The sequence below is a fragment of the Chelonoidis abingdonii genome, chromosome 3, assembly GCF_003597395.2.
Source record: "Chelonoidis abingdonii isolate Lonesome George chromosome 3, CheloAbing_2.0, whole genome shotgun sequence".
Lineage (NCBI taxonomy): Eukaryota > Metazoa > Chordata > Testudines > Testudinidae > Chelonoidis > Chelonoidis abingdonii.
The window spans coordinates 152,664,205-152,683,285 of record NC_133771.1 but is presented as its reverse complement, the minus strand read 5'-3'; the positions used below and the strand labels follow the sequence as shown (position 1 = coordinate 152,683,285).

General features: G+C 39.1%; 1 protein-coding gene across 1 annotated transcript in view; it reads right to left on the bottom strand.

The window, feature by feature from the left end:
- BIRC6 (baculoviral IAP repeat containing 6) overlaps positions 1-19,081 on the bottom strand; it is a 337,908-nt gene that overhangs the window by 225,276 nt on the left and 93,551 nt on the right. Inside the window, 6 exon segments of the mRNA XM_075064579.1 lie at positions 2,837-3,052; positions 5,845-5,976; positions 6,580-6,707; positions 8,343-8,480; positions 11,197-11,330; positions 16,938-17,157. Coding sequence (XP_074920680.1) covers positions 2,837-3,052; positions 5,845-5,976; positions 6,580-6,707; positions 8,343-8,480; positions 11,197-11,330; positions 16,938-17,157 — 968 coding nt within the window.

Sequence of the window (19,081 nt, the reverse complement as noted above, 5' to 3'; positions counted from 1 at the left end):
TCTAGGTTTCCCTGTAGCATCCCAAGTCTAGTTCTTACCCCAGAAATAGAAGGAAATTCTTTCCCATATCATTTATAAAGAGGAAGAATAGCCTTGTTGCTACAGCACTGAGTTTAAGGACATATCTACACTACAACAGCTGCTACAGTAACACAATTATGGCACTTGCAGCTGTGCCACTGTAGTGTCGTAGTGTAGATGGCTTCCCACATTGATGGAAAGGATTTTTCTGTCGGTCAATGTAGGTAATCCACTTCTCTGAGAGGCAGTAAATTTTTCACAGCCCTGAGCAATGTAGCTAGGTCATCCTACATTTTAGGTGCAAGATCAGACCTAAAGAGATTTGGAATAAATATCCATCTCTAACAAAAACTCCCTTCTTTCATTTGGAAAGTCACTTAGCCTTTATATATTCCTATACCCAATTTGGAAATTGAAGTTTATCCTTTTAACAACCCTGAGAAACAGGGATGCATTTGGTCTCTGAGTTAGCTGGTTCTTATTGTTACACCCACTGAGTCCACAGATCCATAATATTACAAATGTTGTGGTTAGATTCTTTTGGCATTGATTTGACTTCATTGTTGTCCTGAGGGGTACGACTTTCAAGGTTGTTGCACCACGACATTACGGTTATGGCGAAGTATAAGAGCTGTTGAAGATTTTTCAAAATCTTTTAAGGGTGGCTTCTATCTTTATGCCCATGGGGTCTCATTGAAAGAAATCATACTCAAAAGGAACTGCCATGGATGCCTCTGCTCCATCAGTCTTACAGAAGATTGGGGGGAGGGGGAGGGGGAGAGAGAGAGAGAGAGAGAAAGAATCTCTGATTGCTCTATGACTGTACATCTTCAGAACTTGCCAACAGTGCTCCCTGAAGGAATTTTCCCACTATTCTAGTGGTTTCTTTGACGAAGAAATAGAAGGGCAATGCAAATCCTTAGTTTTTGATGGGAGTTATTCTCCTTGGCTTTAGCCTGCTCTGCCTCTGTTTGCCTGGAGCTCTCTCATGGCCACTATCACCACCTTCCCCAGAGATTCAAATATGCCTGCATGAAAATACTTCTGTTTCTTTGGCTCAGGGTTATGATTCAAAGCTAACACTTAATAAAGTAAGTGTTAAGATAAAGCTCTTGGGAAGGAGTTCAGGGTCTGGGGCAGTTTGAGGCTTTTTTCTGTGCCTTTTGAGTTTCTTTTGCCTTTTAATGGGAAACTGGTCCCACAGGGACCAGTTTCTTGTCCGCTGTGCCCTTTTGGATCTTAGTCTGTGTAGGAATAGGAACCCTGAATCCTCCCATTCCTCATTCTCTGAAAGTCAGTTGGAGAGAAAATACAGGTGAACATTCCAAAAGCAGCACAGATGTTCCTCTTAAGTGGAGGAAGAAGAGACCAGGGCTCTGCCAATTACATTTAACATCAGAACTCCACCTCAGGTTCTTGATTTATCCATGAGGAGTCCATGTTTGGGGAAGGTACATCAGTTCGCTGAATCTCATCATCTGAAGGACTGACCTGCCCTTGTAGAGGCAACTAGGGGACTTTGGCCTGCTGGTCGGAAGGATAGTTGGGGGCCCCCCTATAAGCTGTATCGACTGAGCCCCTTTTCATTGCAGAGAAGGTGGTGCATGGGCTGGAGCAGTCACAGCAGAGTTCTCATTCTATGGCTCTTGAGAAGGGCTTCTTGCTCTTTGGTTTCCTCCATTTGGCCTGCTCCATGACAACGAAGGAGAAGGAAACAAAGAATGGGCTTGGCAGGTAATCCCCTTTCAAAGAATAAAGCACCCGATATTTCAATTTTCTTGAATCGGGGGAAAGAATATTTTGCTTACTACTCTAAAATCAGATTTGAAGATTAGGATCACAATGAAGACAGGAGCACTGGATTGCTATTCTCTTTGCACATCTGTTGGCAGAGAATTCGACATAAGAATAGAAAGAGCCTGGTCAAGTCCTGGAGCCTGTGGACAAAACTAAACTGGATCTGACATCTGAACAAACTGAGGTGCAATCCAAATGTTTCCAAATGGTGGAAAGGTCAGTTGTAATTATGTAATTCTAAAAAAGTTTCAGAAAGCATCAAGAAACAACCACAAACAGATTCAATAGATTGTATCCAAGTTTTGGTTGTAAAACCAAAATAATATGCTTAACAAGAGCTAAAATGAGGCATCTGAAAGCTTCAAAGGCTCCTGGTTACTTTTGTCTGCAGTTAAAATTAAATGAGCATGTTCTTTATACAAAACTCTTTACTTTAAGCCAAAACATGAGCCACCTACTGTGAGTGACAGTGCTCTAAAGTAGGTTATCTTAAAGGAAAATAGGATATAACTTACTGTAATAGTTTTACTAGTTGTGAATGTACTAGTTATGTGTATTTGATAATACGATTAAAAAAACAAAGTAACAGCTTTCTTCTTTACAAATGGTATACTTCGTTCATATTAATAATAAAGTTGTGCAGAGCTAAAATAAGTAGATGAATTATTCCCCTCTCAGGTTTACTTGCACAAATTTATTCTAGCTAAACTGTATTAATGTAAAAGTATCTTTTTAAATGGTGCTCTGTAGGAGATACTTTGCAAGCATAATTCCATTACGTAATTTTCAAATACTGGAAAACATGGGAACTTGAGATTATTACAGATCATTACAAATTCAATAATTTAAGTATTTTTAATGTATTCTCAAGAAAAGGCAAAAGAAGCATCTGACATATTTTCATCAATACTATGCTGAAAGAATACATGCTCAGACCACATACTTTAGGATAACTCTTGATAAAAAATGAACTTCATTTTAACAACCCCATTGCCTACTTTTATAGCATTCTGTTTACCTTACAAACAAACAGCAGTAGATCTGCGTGGCAAGTGAAGTCCATTGACAAAAGAAAGAGTGCCAGCTTCTGCACTACTGAGATACAACGTTCGTGTGCCAGAGTAAATGGAAGTGGCTCAATTTCTGGCGTTTCCTTTGTCGTCGATACTTCTGTGTCTAAAGTAGAACGAGGCCACTCTGCAGTCCGACGTAAGCGTATTAAATCCTTGAAATGCTACATAATTACAAAACAATATAAAAAAAGTGTTAAAATTTAAACTAAACTGCCTATTTTATCCATGTAAGCATATCAAGAGTTGAAAAAATGTAACAGTACCTCTAGAACTTAATAATAATAATGGGAGAATCCCACACTCTCATATTGGACCTATATTAAGATTATATGAGAACGTGGCATAAATTCGGGTTGGTTGCAATGCTTTCAAGTGACCAAGCCATAAGTTTGTAATGCAGTTCATCTTACACAAGGGTCAATCAACTTTCATACTACAGAGTAGCTTTTTAAACATTTATGTTGAATTTAGTAATATAGTATTAAACTACCACGGGTTCAGTTCCTTCTGTTACAGTTTCAGCCTAAACAGGACCATGCAATGACTAAGACTATAGTCATACTCACATCCTCAAAAGATATTCTAGAGTTTGATAGATTTCTCAACACCATTGTGTATTCTGTATACTTACTTTACAGAAAAACTGTTTTAGAAACTTGACTCTTAATTGATACAATTTTTTTCATATTCCTATATCTGTTCATGGATCCTTAGTTACCATAAGGTCAAATGTATTGTAGTCAGACACAGCAGTAAATAATAACTGAAATGAATGGGCCATCAAGAATACTGACGTCTCAGTTCTTTCCTAGTGGCTACAAGAATTGGCACTGCAGAGATACAGGACCTCAACTACCCTGCATGAAGAGAAGTAAACATGCATGCTGGTGGCACACAAAATACTTAAAACTCAACCTATTTGAAAACAGCCATTATTTCTTGACATGTACAATCAAGGATTCTTTGTTACACTGTATAAGCCTTGTGTCACACACATTGTACACCCTGTGGACCACCCTTCCATTGCTTAATTCCTGCCTCTCCCTTTGGGATTGATTTTATGGTAATCAATATCTGCAGTCATCATTTCTACTACTAATAAATTGCAAGTTGGATACCTTCAATTTGTCACTGTTTGGGCAGAATACTGTACTATTTTAATAGTACCACCTGCTCATCCCCCATCTTTTTTTCAGAGTGAGCAAGCGTCACTGTCAATTTGCTGGAGGGTTTTTTTGTTTGTTTGTTTGTTTTGGGGGGGAAGTGTGCGGGGGGAAGGGAGACAGAAGGAAACCTTTGCTTGGACAGGGTTTTTTTTGTTTAGTTTTAAAATAAACATGGCAGCTGTTTGAAGCTAATCTCAAGTTTGGAATGCTGTAGCATGGCACTGATTAGCAGGTGATGTGGTCAAAATTGCATAAAATATAATTTATCACATACATAGTATGTACATATATACAACAGATAGATCTTAATAAAGATCATATTAAATGTGGAAGGTTTTAATGCAACCTATTATTTTCAACAGAAGCAGGACTGCTGTAAAGCAAATCCCACACAGCTTTAACCAACAGCATATTTCAGCCAGTGGGGCAGTGCAGGTCTCTAAAACTGTGTCACTGACTTATAAAACCTGCTGCATTCCACTGTTGAGTCTTCAGTTCCAGGATTGGCCAACCAGTTCACTTACCTGCTTTACAGTTGGACCAGTGGCTGAATCCCTTCAGCCTCTGTAAGTATTCGCTAGCAGGCCTACTATTCTCCTCCCCTGATTACCTATGGAGTTCCTTCTATTCCAACTGCAAAATCTTTCTGGCCCTTCCATTACTGTGCAAGGGAAAAGTGACTACATGGTAACCACTGCAAGGTGGGAAGTGGCTTATTGTTGCTGCTGCAGAAGAGTCTATTTCATTTAAGTGACAACTCAAGAATAGAGCAGAAAGAGCAGGAAAGTGAAACTCATGACAGAGGAGTGTTAGTGAAAATGCAGCGCTTGATAAAATTTGCTGGTGTTTCTTTAACCCTATTTTTTCCCATGGTAATTATAAAGTGACATGCTTATTTCTCTTTTATAACCTCTATGCATCTATGATCCCTTAAAGACTTTCAGAAATCTTTTTAGGCAACAAGATTTCCAAAGCCTAAAGATTTCCAAAGGTAAAAATCTAAATGGTATCTATGAAGTGAGTCCTACTTGTTTTAAGTATTGGGGGTAGCTGTGTTAGTCTGTATCCACAAAAACAACAAAGAGTCCAGTGGCACCTTAAAATCTGTTAGTCTTTAAGGTGCCACCAGTCTACTTGTTTTATGCTCAAAGGAACTTCCGTTACTGCCTGCTCCATTTCTGTTGGCAGACAAGGCATTGAAGTTTACTAGACTGTTCTCTGAGCATGCCTGGGTTTCTTTTCATCCCCAGTATCCAGAGCTCATAACAAGAAGCTAGGATTTATATGTTGCCACCATGCTTGTGGAAAGCTAAACTTCCTAAAAATAAGAGGAAGTGTTTTCAATACAGCATTTGTTTGCTTTGGGAGCAGAAGTATTGCCATGCTTACTTTTTGGCTACTCACCCAAGACAATTTCCTTTAAAAATCACACTCATAAGTTAGCCATATAAAGCACAATTTCAGTTCTTTATAGACAAGTGCTGTCAGGTGTTTACTGTGATTTATAGACTAGTTAGACACTACAAACGCTTCTAGGTTATTGGTGATTTTGGCTATGATCAGCTAAAAGGTGCCTGTAGCAGAATCAACTAAAATATTTTTCCCAAGCCAGACATTTACAGATGGCTGCTGAATTCGGCAAACAGAACAGCCTTGATAAGAGCCAGCACGAAACATTTTTTTTTTTTTTTTTGGTATAAAGTCAACCCAGGACAAAAATGATTTTGCAGGAACAGGTCTTTTCACACAAAAGACAACAAGTGAACTGCAGTTTCAGAACATCATACCTTTGAAGTAGCCTGCTTTAGTTTTGCCTGTTCTACTAAAAGTTTGTATGATGATCCTTTGTTGCTTTGTATTTTCTCTTTTTCCATCTGTTCCACCAAAGCCTTCTGTTTTGCTTTTAATAAGTTAAGTTGCTAAAAGAAAATGTTAATAGGAAAAACAAAAAAATTAAGCAATAAGATGCGAAAAGGATCAGTATTTTCATATGATAGTAAACTTCAATTCAAATTCCAAATTGAGCCTTTTTAAGTTTAGTTTTTGTACAACTTTAAAGTATACAACTTCAATGGGCTGCCAGCAGAGTCGGAGCAGATTAGGTTTAAGAACCACCAATATTTTAAGAGAATTTTTAGATATGAACACAGGGTCACAAAACCTGTACAGGTGCATTTAAAAGTGAACACAGTCTTAAAATGATATACTGTTGAATTATAGCTGGTCAGCCTCTAGAAGCTTGCACTCAGATGTTTGTTGATTCACTAAAAATGCAAAAAAGTTTTACTATCAAATATGGACCACAAAGAAGTATGCTCCATAAGACTAGAATGATTTCAGCAGATCCCATGCCCTGCAGTTTGAGATACATGTCAAGAGAGATAGACAGCTTTTAGCTACAGAATCAGGCCTCTGCAAAAGCAAGATTGAATGAGCTCCGTGCCCAAAGCTGGAATTTTAAGAAATAAGGTACATTACTAAAGTATCTTACATTAAAAGTGCCAGTACACACTGAAAGTTACCTGTTTATGATGAACAAGTTGCTTTCTGATCTTTCTGGAGTACAATCTATCTAGGCTACTGTTGCCTTTAGAAGATCTGCTCAGATTCTGGGTATGTAGGCTATTATTAATAAAACTCCATTGGTTGCCTAATGGAAAGAAAACATATCAATATTTGAGGCTCACTTTTAACAGTTCTTAAAATAGCTGAAAGCAAAAAGAATTCATTCTATAAACTAAATATAAAAATGGAGCATTAAATTTAAGGCTTCTTCTAAACTATCTGTCATGCAATCCTCACTTTAGGTAGCAGCATTATTGCATAGTTTGAAAAGGTCAACAGTACAATTTTGCATTTACTATTTTCAAATTCTGAAGTATGAAAGGAACAAACAAGACTAGTTCAACTCATACAAACTAAAAGCACCATAATGTGAATACTTATCACTCACATTTCTCCTCTTGAAAGATGACACTACTCAAACAAAAAAACTAAACAAAGAAACCACCACACACCCCACCTCACCCACAACTAAGCTAGAAATTGAAATGCACTTACTCAAACATCATTTTCCTCACACGTTACCTACAAACACAGTCACACAAACATCAAGTTGACCGCACCACATCTTAAGTGTGGGCACCACAGTCCAGCTTGCTGGGTAAAGGAGTATAGCACTTTACAGGTGGTATGTGAGAGAGGCACAGAAGCTGCTGAAAACGTAGAGTGGGTTAGCGTGATAATGTTGACTCATCCCCCAGGGACTGAAAGGGCCGGAGAGTTGACCAAGAGCAAGCCTGGCATGAAAAGTCTCCTTTCTCAGGACCAGGCTGAGCAGCACTCACCCTCCTTCCCCTTGGAAATGGCAAAATACTAAGTTTGGTCTGGATCAACTGTGGGCATTGGACTAGCCACTCCTGTCTCGGGGGGCTAGGAAGGAATTTTCCCTCACCACCAGATTGACCAAGATGATGTGGTGCGGTTTTTGCTTTACTGACAGCAGGTTTGGGAGAGACTTTATTACAGTGAACAGGGAAGCGAGTTAAGTAATGGAGTTATGACATCATAGCCTAGAGTATGGAGTGGACGTCCAGTGCAGGTACTCCAGAGGGAAGGGATACAGTGACCAGATAAATGGCTTGGTAAAGGACTTAAAGGAGGTGTTTGTTAAAGGAGTAGAACAGGGGTTCTATGACTGGGAGTCAACCCCCATTTTCCTTATAATCTATTTGGGGCGGGGGCGGGGGATACAATCACATCCCAGCAATGGGTTGGCTGGGGACCAGGATGGAAAAAAAGGGGGGGCTGGCAGAAACCCCTGGGTAGATATTGAAATGATCATGGAGTTACTTTAACTGTACACTTATCTGTCAGATAGTCCCAGACATCTAATAACAAAGTTGCAGCCTGATTAAACCATATCCAGCATCTCCTGTCCTTTTTTTGGTTTAACAGTGTTGCCAACTCTCACAATATTACTGACAGTCTCAAAATATTTCATGTTTCTTAAAGCTCCAACTCCTGGTATCATGGGATAATGTAAGATCTCAACTTTTTTTTTTTTTTTTTTTAAAGTTTATACCTATCATGGTCGTGAAAAAAAGTTTGAAAATGTAAACCATAAATGGCTCAAGAACCAAAAGGCTAATAAATAGATCCCAAGCTGTATTTTTAAAATCGCATGATTGACTAATTTTTGAACACTGGAGCTGGCAGTACTGAACATTTTACAAAGATCTCTAAAATCTAGACTTGATTTAGAAATATTATAAGTGTTCCATACCTGTCAGGAATCTCTCCCTCTCTTTTCCATTCAAAGGCTTCTTGGCTGTTGCTGCTTCATCTTCAACAGTTGCCACATAGTCTAGGAGTCTGGATACCAGCATTACAACCCAGCTGATCATGGGAATGTCCAATACCCCTTAAACAAGTAGGTTTAGGTGACATTTGAGTGATTGTTCTAATTTTAAAAATTTACTAAATCAGAAAAGCAATGCTTAAAGAATCCCCACACGGATATTTTATGGTGCACACAGTTCCAGGTAATAAGGGCTTCCGTGTTTCCTTCCACAGGCAGAGGAAAGGACTGGCACTCAAGAATCACTGCATGGAGTCTCAGAGCACAGAAAGAAATTGGGAGGATGGAAATCATGAAGAGCTGAAGTAAGGTCCAAAAGCAAAGATCACAATTCTTCTCATCAGATGAAAATGGAAATAGAAGGATTTTCCCTCACTGTTAATGTCCCCTTCACTGTGAACTTTGGTAACAAAAGGCAAACAAGGCTCCACAAACAAAGGGGCAGTTACTATTCTGAACCCACTAACATTCCCCTGTTTTCCACAGATGGCTCCTCAGCAAACTAGCTCTCATTTAAAGTGAAATCTCAGCCAGTTGCTGGGAAAGCTGAAACTCTCACACTGAGGCAAGACGTAGTACCTCCTGTAAATTGATAGCACTACCTAATACCATTATTGCCTGCATTGGCCTCACACATGCTAACAGGGCGGTGGGGATTTTTGCATGTGACTCACACAAAACCTACTTGTACATCACACAAGAAATCCTTCTGAATCAATGAATCATTCTTCTGTCCTCAAAACAGTTATAAAACACACTAATTAGTGTGTATCAATGGCCATCAGCCTATAAAATCAAACAGGTCACTCAACCAATGTCTTTAATTAAACTGGATGCCTATATAGACACAACATGCACCAGTAGGCCAGATATTATTGTGTACCACATTGCAGGCTAAAAATCACATTTTCATATCTGTGTGTAAGTACTATATTTAAGTGCCACATTTAATAACGAGTTTTTATACAGGACATTTTGTCCATTTATCTCAAAATGCTCAGTAAACTCAAGTATCATTATTTCCAATTTACAGATAAGACAACTAAGGCACAAAAGTGACTTGCCCAAGATGTCACACCCAGTCATTGGCAGAGCAAGCAACAGAACCCAGGCACTAACTTCCCCATCCGGTACTCTGTCCATTGGAACATATTGCCCCATCTTAAATGGTAACAGAAGAGACTTAATGGTAGGACCTGGAACTGGCAATGCAGACTAGAGGAACAAGAGGTAGGATGGCTCATCTGGGTGACTATTGTTGCACATCAGTCCAGGTTTCAGACTAAAAACAAGGAATATAATCTACAGTATAGGAGTCTGGTCCACAGAAAGATGTCTAAAAGTTGTTCGGTTTTTTTGTTTTTTTCTTAAATGATCATACTATGTCTTTTCCTTCTATCCATATCAATACCTCTGTTCTTCAATTTCTCTTAATATCTAAGTACTACTTAAACTCTCTTCCCTTTTTTCCCTCTCCATCCCATATTTTAGCACTCCCCCTCACTTTCATCCCAAACACCTTCTTTTTCTCTCCTACTGCTGTGCCTTGTTTATTTTCTGACTCTTAGCGGAAGGACTAATGGGAGAGAATCATTAGTTTCTCACTCCTTTTCTTGCTCCCTACATACATTTGATGCTTCTTCTCACCCCTTCCCCTCTAGTGGGAATTCTGTCACACCTGGTGCGCTCATCACACATTCAGTAACTCCCTAGTGTTTACCTGTGTTGCCCAAGAGGAAGGAAGCTGGAAAACCAACAGAGATGAAGTTCTTAAGTCCTCAGCGAGCACGAATAGTGATGCAAAAAGATAAGGGAGAAATTGGCAGCTGGGGGAAGAGGGCAGAAGGGATGGAGGAATTGCAGAGGCAGATCATAAGAACTTATGAGAACCAAGTGACAGGGTATGGCAGTGATAGCCTTTGGTAGACTGATGGGGAGCAATAAGTCAAATCCCCTTTGACACTTACTAATCTTTGTTTGAGGGATTCAGGATAGTAGGAAGGCAGAGAGAGCCAGCTGGCATTTACCAAGCTTGCAAACCTATAAATTCAAGCTGATGAGCCTTTTATAACTTTGTAAGTGTACATGAGTTAAGGGATGTTCCATAATTTAAAATTTTCACAAATTTCAAAGATAATTAACTGATTTTCTTCAAATTTGTCATGATTTTAAGACGCTGTACAAAGCGAGTCTAGTTTGGAGAATATCGAGTATTTTTAGAGAGAGCTATGAATATTTTAAGTCAGAATATTTAGAAAAAACATTTAGCTACTCATGAGTTAAGGGCACTTTAGCTATGCACTTAACGCAATTTTATATTCTGCATGCTCTATTAATTTTAAAACAGCCATAATTTGGTCAAATTAAATCCAACTATATTTGCTAAACAAGCAAAGACTAGTTCCCAAAGAGAACTGTATCCGTGCCTAACTCTGAAATTCAGATACTTTTGCTACAGCTGTCTGAAAACAGTGAGATAATTTTTTAAACATGTAAATTTCCTTTTCATCCTAACTGAACAAGAATAGTGAGGCAGATTTTGCCCAAAACTTCAAAAAAAAAAAAAAAAAAAAAAAAAAAAGTCATGTTTGGGCAAAGACTAAGAATGTGAAATTTTAACCCTCCCACCAAAAAATCAATGTTTCCAAATAAGCAAAATAGGGGATTTTAACTTAACTTGCTTTGATAGTAGGTGCAATCAGCCCCCATTATGAAAATATACTCTTTAATTAGAATCAAGATCTAATCTGAAAATATAGCTCCTAAAACAAAGAACTACCTTCAGTGCGCCTGTACATAGGTAAATGAGGTTGCAGAGGTGACAGCAGGTTATCCAAGAGATTAAGCAAACTTTCTAAGACACCACTGTTACTAAGTGACCTTTGGCCAATGCAGGAAAGCAACACGAAGACCCTAAAAATAAAATTAAAAATGTTTAACACACTGAACAATTCTCTTCAGTTATAATTCTGATAAAAAGCATTTAAATGCAGTAATACTTATTGGAAAATACATTAAACAACATTTCCACATGTTGAAATCAAAGATTAAGGAAGGTAAGGGTAAAAACACCACAAGCGAGCGCTGTAGTTCAAAAAAGTAGGCACGGTTCAATTTGTACTATCAGAGGGGCAATGTAATAATATCAGATCTGCAGTTTCTCATTTTAACCTTAAGTCATGAGCACTTACTTACCATTAGAAGCCTGCAGAGTTTCCAATCTATGCATTTCTTCACTGAGAATTTACCAGTTTCATTTCCTATTCTACTTGTCCCTACTTTAATATTATAATTATGGGCATTGCAAAACAATGAATATTTGAAAGCATACATGGATTGAATTCCCCATCTACCACATTATCCACACCACATTATTCCAGTGTAGGTGCACTTCTTTTGCCTGAATTGTAAGGTTTTCTGTAACCTTCATTTTAACAATTTACCATCATTTTTTCCCAAGGGAACAAACACTTCTATTTAATTGACAGCAGGTCATGAAAAGGGAATAAAGTGATACTTTTTGATGGCACCTAGCTCAAAAACAAAGTTCAGAAACAGCACTGCTTTGAGTTTGCTGGAACATCTATGTGAGCAAGAGAATTTTCCAACCTTTGACTCGTCAAAGAATCCAGAAGGACAAGGGAGAGTTCAAGTGGCAGCAGAAGTTTTTCCTATTTGAGGTAAAGTGAACAGGCTGGCCCATGTGTTCTAAGCATACAAAAGCCTGTACACCCCAATACAGCAGCCAAATATTTATGGCTGATGTTCTGAAAATTTTTAACATCTTTTTTAAGAATAGTATCAAATCTGAATAATCAAGATGACTAATGACTGGCCTTGAAATCGTGCAATTAAGTTCATTACACTTAGACCAGGGTTTGATTCTCAACCCTAGTCTTTTGCTCTTACTCCAAAGAGGTTGGACCTGTGTTCCAGATGCTGCTTGATTTACATTTCTATGAAGCTGTTTTCAAATCACCTTCTTACTTCCTAAACCACTAGTAACTTAGATCTCTGTGATTAAAAGCCATCTAAACCTTGCAAAGAAGAAAGCAGCTCATGTTGCTGTGAAGCAACCCCTGCAAATGTAGAACGAGCACTAGAGAGTCTCCAGGAGTCCCTATTCAGTCCCTTCAAAGCACAGATATGTTGCCATATCACCTGAGTGCACCACCACTGAAAAACAAGAAAGAATTGTGATTCACATATTTATAATTTGGCTGTTGTATTTTCCTGTAGCCACCTTTGAAGTGAGCAGAAGGAAAGACATGATGGGTACGATTCAACCACACTGGATAAGAAAGACGATGTTTTTGTTAGGACAAGTCACTAAAAAAAGTGTAACAATACTAGCATTTGAAGTGTCATCATTAAGTTTCAGAGTTAATAGTGAACTGCAAAAACCTCAAAAACCGATCCCAATAGCCTTTGAAAGATCCCAGAAGAGATAAGCCCTATATAACTATTAAATGTAATTAGCAATGTGTTTGTATAGAATTTGATACACTTGTTGCCTATTAATAACCCAAGAAATCTGAGCTGCAGATCTCCTGATATGTCTGCTTGTAGTATTTAATATGATGAACAGAAATGTTCAAGAATCATTACATTCCTTTCACTCATTACCCTAAGGTATTAAGTCCAAGAGATTAGTACTATTCAAAAAAGATTATGGACAAGAATATCCACAATTGCAGTAAGCAGAAAAAGTGGACGATGGGATATAAACCACAATCACTCAGAAAAGGACTACCGCTAACTGGTTAGGTACTGAGAAAGCAACTTCCTCTATGAGAGTTATTCTATAATTATGTATTATGGGGTTTGTCTAAAGCACCTGCTCCAGCTAGAGCTCCATGAAATTTTTCTGTCAAAAAACATATATGCTGAAAAATGAAGTTTTGGTCAACCCAAAACTATTCATGAAATTGGGTCAAGGTTGTCAAGTAGTTACTGAACTGAAAAATTGAAATGTTTTGGAAATGCTGAAATGAAATTGTTCATTCTGACATTTATTTTTTAGGCTGGTGGAGGAGGTGGTGGTGGTGATGACACCACCCTTTTTATAACTTTTAGCCCAGTGGTTAGGGCACTCAGCTGGAATTTGAAACACCCAGGCTGGATTCCACCTCTGTCTGATGTGAACAAGGAACGTGAACTACAATCTCCCACATCACAGGTAAGCTCTCGATCCAATGGGCTACAGGATAGCCTGGTGTGGGGGACACAATTTCTCCTATTGAAGCTGTTAAATGTTTAAAAAAGTAGAAGTCATTGGAGCAGGGACTTGAACTTGGGTCTCACATATCCTACGTGAGTGCACTAACCTATGCAGAAATTCTCATTTTTTTCCCCCGGCGCAATAACTGATCATTGTCATATGAATGTCTGTGAATTGCCATTATTGCTCCCTCTTTATAAAATGCCCAAAATTGAAATGAAAAGTGTCAGGTCTTGTTGAAGAAGGCATTTTATTTAATCCAACATGAACTTTTTTCTGAATTTCTAATTTTCTGAATTTTTTGTTTCAAAACAAAAAAAATTTGTTTTCTAGACACTTTTTCTGGAATTGGCAGCAAACCAACAAAACAGTTTTCACCCAGCTCTAGTTCTGGCAACAGCTGGGAGAGGAAACCTCTTTAGTGGTCTATCTTATGCTCATGTTGTACTTTTGAAGAAAAAAAGGATTTTTACCTGCCCCAGTTTCTCAGAATTTTGAGTTATTGTTAAAATACAGCTCTAATTAGTCATCCTCCTTGGTCTCACTTCAACTCCTCATGTATAAGGCCATATTTTAGTCACAGGTATTTTTAGAGAGAGCTTCATGGACAGGTCACGTGTAATAAAAAAATTCACAGCCCATAATTTGTCCGTGACTTTTACTATATATCCCTAACTAAACCTTGGGTGGGGGGGCCATGAGTGCTCAGGGGGAGGAAGCATGACGGCAGTCCGTGGGCACCGCAGGTGTTGGGGGGCTCCGCGTGTCCCTGCAGCTCCGAGGTGGCAAAGGGGCCGGGGGCTCCATGCACTACTCCAGCCACAACTGCTGACTGCGCAGCTCCCATTGGCCTGAAACCGCCCCTCCTCCCCCCCCGAGCACCCTAGAACCTCGGCCAATGGGAGTTGCTGGGGTGGGGCCTGCGGGTGCAGGCAGCAAGCAGACCCCCCGGCCAGGCCTCTCTGCCTAGGAGGAGCCAAAGGGCCATGCCAGTGGGAGCCCTGTACCCTGAGGTAAGTGCCCCCCCAACACCCTGCCCCTAGCCCTGAGCCCCCTCCCACATACCCAAACTGCTGCTGCTAGAGCCAGCACCAGCCGCTGCACAAGTCATGAAGGTCACGGAATCCATGACTTCCATGACCTCCCTGACAGACTCCCAGCCTTACTCATGTAACAGTGGAAGCAATTTGTCCCAGTTTAGGAAGTTGTATTGAGCTGACACTATTTGTTACTTTATACTGTCTACAGACATGCTATATAAAACATCTTCTGGCTCCCTGTTCTTAGGTGATGAATGAGGACTAGAGAAGGTTGCACATTTCATTGCTCATGTAGGCTGAGCTGTATACTCAGATGGAACCTTGCCCCCTTAACGCCAGCCACTATGACATTCCCTTAACCAACCCAGGCAGGGGGCCCAGTTTAGGAGGGGTCTGGCCATAGTAGAGACACCCTAACCTCCACATTAAACTCTAACCTGAGGTCACTGCCTCACTCCTATATGTAGTATGACTCTGCTCCCCTGAGAAGGCCTCTGAGATCATTGCCTTTCCCCCCTCCTATATAAATCAGAATATTTACATATGTGGACACCAAGCTTTTCATTTTTTATCAAAATCAATAGGGTCCTGAACAGATGTTTTCAAAGACCATCATGTTGCTCCACTGAATTGAGCGTAAGGTCTCAATTTGCTTGGCCTGCTAGATTTCCCTGATTTTATTGGGCTAAAGAATAACTACAGAGCTGAATATTGGTGGAGTTTAGATGAATTCATACTCCTGCTGTGGGACTGGATAATGTCTATCACTATTTTGGAGATAAGTATGGATGTTGAGATCAACCAGAGATCCCAGTAGGCTTTTTATAATTAATGGGAAGGGCCACCGTGGTTTCCCAGTGCAGACACATCCACTGCGCAGATGAGACAAAGACACCCAAGACAAAGGAAGGCACCAGTACACTAATGTGGCTCCTGATACAAAGAATGTCTTGCACAATGAAGTTGGCCCATAGCTATAGATCAAGAATTACTGAGTTATGGCACCACTTTGATCAGAAAAAAAGTCACAGTACTTAGTAAGACAGGTCTTCAAAGACCTGCTACCTGAACATGCTAGCAAAGTGAATGTGGTACTCAACAGCTGAACTGACTCCTAGTTATTCCAGTGTCAGGGAATAAAACTAAATCCAACTAAATTAGAGATCCTCAAGGGCAGCTTGATATGGTCCTGGACATCCAAGCTTGCATAGCAGGAGAACACTGTCAAGTTTCGTAGACAATGAACTTCCAAGAGGCACAAAACCTATATACCTGGCACTTCCAAACATTAGTCCCAACAGGTGGAGTTTCAGGAGACTCAAGTTCTGATATGTGCAGTTACCAGAGGTGGCGCACACAGCATGAATGCAACTTTCTCTTGAAGGGAAAAATAGGTACAAAGTGTTCTTGGCCATCACAGAAATGATGGAAGGGCACAGCTTAAAGCTGGTAAGATATGAGAAAGAGGTAAATTCTTTCAAGAGAAAAGACAGAGGCAGTGACTGACACCACTGAATACCTGTTCACTGCCTCTTGAATTCACAGCAACAAGCCTGGTGGATGGAGCCGTGCCCCTTTGTACATTTTCGGATCAAGATCAGCACAAGAGGACAGAGGCAGAGTACTCCTGTATCCCCAGATACTGCTAAGCCAAAAGTTCTGAGTGTGTTCACTTCTGTAGCAGAAATCCATGCAAGTAATGCTCTTAAGAACTTACAAGTGTATATACTTCCTTTACAACTTAGAAATGCTCTACTTTGACTCTGCTTTTCCATCAGAAAGCATGGGACTCACTTTTAAGTTGCATCAGACTGCCAAAATGGAGATTTCCTGTTAAGAAATTGTTCTTTAAATATAATTTTAGTGGTTGTTCTTTGTAATTAGATGTAGCGATCAGATCATCAGTTTATTACAAGGAAGTTCTCACCTTTGTGGTGAGTTGGATAAGTTCATTTGGCTCCAGACACATGACAGTACTTTACCTCCAATTTAGGCAATCTTTTCAATCACTGCTTAAATCAAAAGGGACTTTTTTAAAATGAAAAGCTTATTGAAAAACAGCATCAATTGGAAATATAAAATCAGAACTACCATTTTTTCAAGCCTCTGGACTTCTATTGTTAGTGCTAGTAGGAAAAAAATGCATCTGCCATCTTCCCAAATACTAGGTTAAAAATGTAACATTTTGCAATAAAATTATGTAAAATCATTCACACACAGTAAACATTACAATATATCTCTATGCCAAAACAACTTTACCTGTCTTGTGGGAAAATAAGAAGTTGCTCCGAGTTGTACAGTTCCTGCAAAACATTAGAGAGAAACTGCCCCCACCATCTTTCACCTCCACACAGCTGAACAAGTAGAAGGCCAGTGTGCAATCGTATCTTTGGGGTCCCACTAATACAGAGATGTTTAAATAACTCTTCACAAGCCTGAGCATGAAACGTACTTTGCAGAACCACAGGAACAGAGTGCCCTTATAAGAGAAAGAAATCAAAAGAAATGCATATGGACATTTAAGGGGAGAGGTGTTTGTCTTCAGATTTTAAAGAGTAGCACGTTACTACATTCATAAGGAATGCTATAAATTGGATAACATTCTCCCCTCTCCCCCCCATCTGTGAATGTAAGGTAAAAATACAGTCAAACGGTATCCGTACAAAAACATTATAAGCTTTACCTTTATTTTCAGTATGCTTCATTATATGTATGGCTTGTTTAAAAATTTTTTTTTAAAAAAAATGGATGTTTGGTTCTCCAGATTGCTACTGAAGTAAGTTCAAAGCTACATGGATTTTTCCTATATTTATAATTTTACGTTAGAAATTTCTAACAGGCAAAAATGTGACTATTAAAGGCTAGGACTAAAATTTTCAAAAATGCTTAAGTGATGTAGGAGCTTAAGTCCCATTTCAGTGACTTTCAGTGAGACTTCGGCTTCAAAGAATTACAAGGGGATTTAAGTGCTTAACTGCCACTTTAGGCATCTAAATCCAAAATTACCATAATCAAAATCCTCACCTAACTGTTACCTAACTTTATAGTCACCTAAATTTCCACTTATGAAGTCCCGATGGTGCCTAAAAATCTGCTGGTGGGCACGTGCATATTCACCTCCTGAGTCTTGACACCCTTCATCTAGCTCATGCCTAAACCCTGGATGGATCCTAAAACTAGGCTTCTCCCTTTGAGGCCCTACCCAGTAGGTGTGCTCAGAAACCACCATGGAATACACCTACTGATTGGGCCCTGTACAAAATGTGTGTTGGGACCCCCCTTTTTACCCAAGGGCCCAGCAGTTAGAGCACTCACCCAGATTCAAATCCCCCCAGAGCAGCAGGGATTTGAACCTAACTACTAGGCAATGGCGTATTCTAGGGTGCGTCTAAATCTCTCCTGTTGAAGTTGTTCCATTTTGTATAAAATACTCAGTAGGCCACAGACAGAGGAAAAATGCTCTATAGCCCAGTGGTTAGAGCACTCCCGGGGATGTAGGAGATTCAGGTCCAAATCTCTGCTCCAATGAATATTTAAGTATTTTATGCAGTGATTGCTAAATTAGGTTACCTAATTTAAAGAAGGATGGACTGATTTAATTTACCAATTATAATTATGATTATAATTAAGGAAGCAAGAAACTTGTATTTAAATCATTGGTTTTCATCTTGTTTTACATTAGTACTTCTTAGTTATTTTCCTAAAGAAAGGTTCAATCTCATTGGTTGGTATAACCATTAAAATATGTTTATGTGCAACCAAAAACAGATTTTATACTAAATTCAGTGGTACTTTTTGCTAACCAGAAGGCTACACTAAAACCAGATGTAAGCATTTATATAGCTTAACATACATTTATTCAGATTCTTACTTTTTTACTTATTATGTTAATTGAATGATGCATTTATTATTTTTTAAATAAGAAAAATTACCACTACCTTTGGATGGACACTTGGATTGAAATCAATGGGAAGTCAATACCTTTTTGAATGCCTCCTTAGGTGCTTTTGAAAATCCCATTCAGCACTTACCTGAATTTTTAGGTGCCTATATACCTTTAAAAAATCTGGCATCAGGCCTTTGAAGTTTTTAGAATTAGCAGACCTCATCCTCTCCTATGAGGTTTTTATTCATAGGTTGGAAGAGGCAAACAAACTTTCCTGCTCTTTTCAAATCTCTATAGCTTTATACACTTTGAATGCGCTAGTCCAAATCAAGAAAATATTCTGCTAGCTAAACCTGAAACCAAAAAGTAATTAAGGCAAACGCTTCCTTGCATAAAAAAATTACGTACTTGCAGTTGGAAAAAACGTAAATACCAGCATTTGCGCCAGCATGAAGACTTAAGAGATGCTTAATGCAGTACCTGATATTGTGATATTTATAACACTTGAGTTATCCTC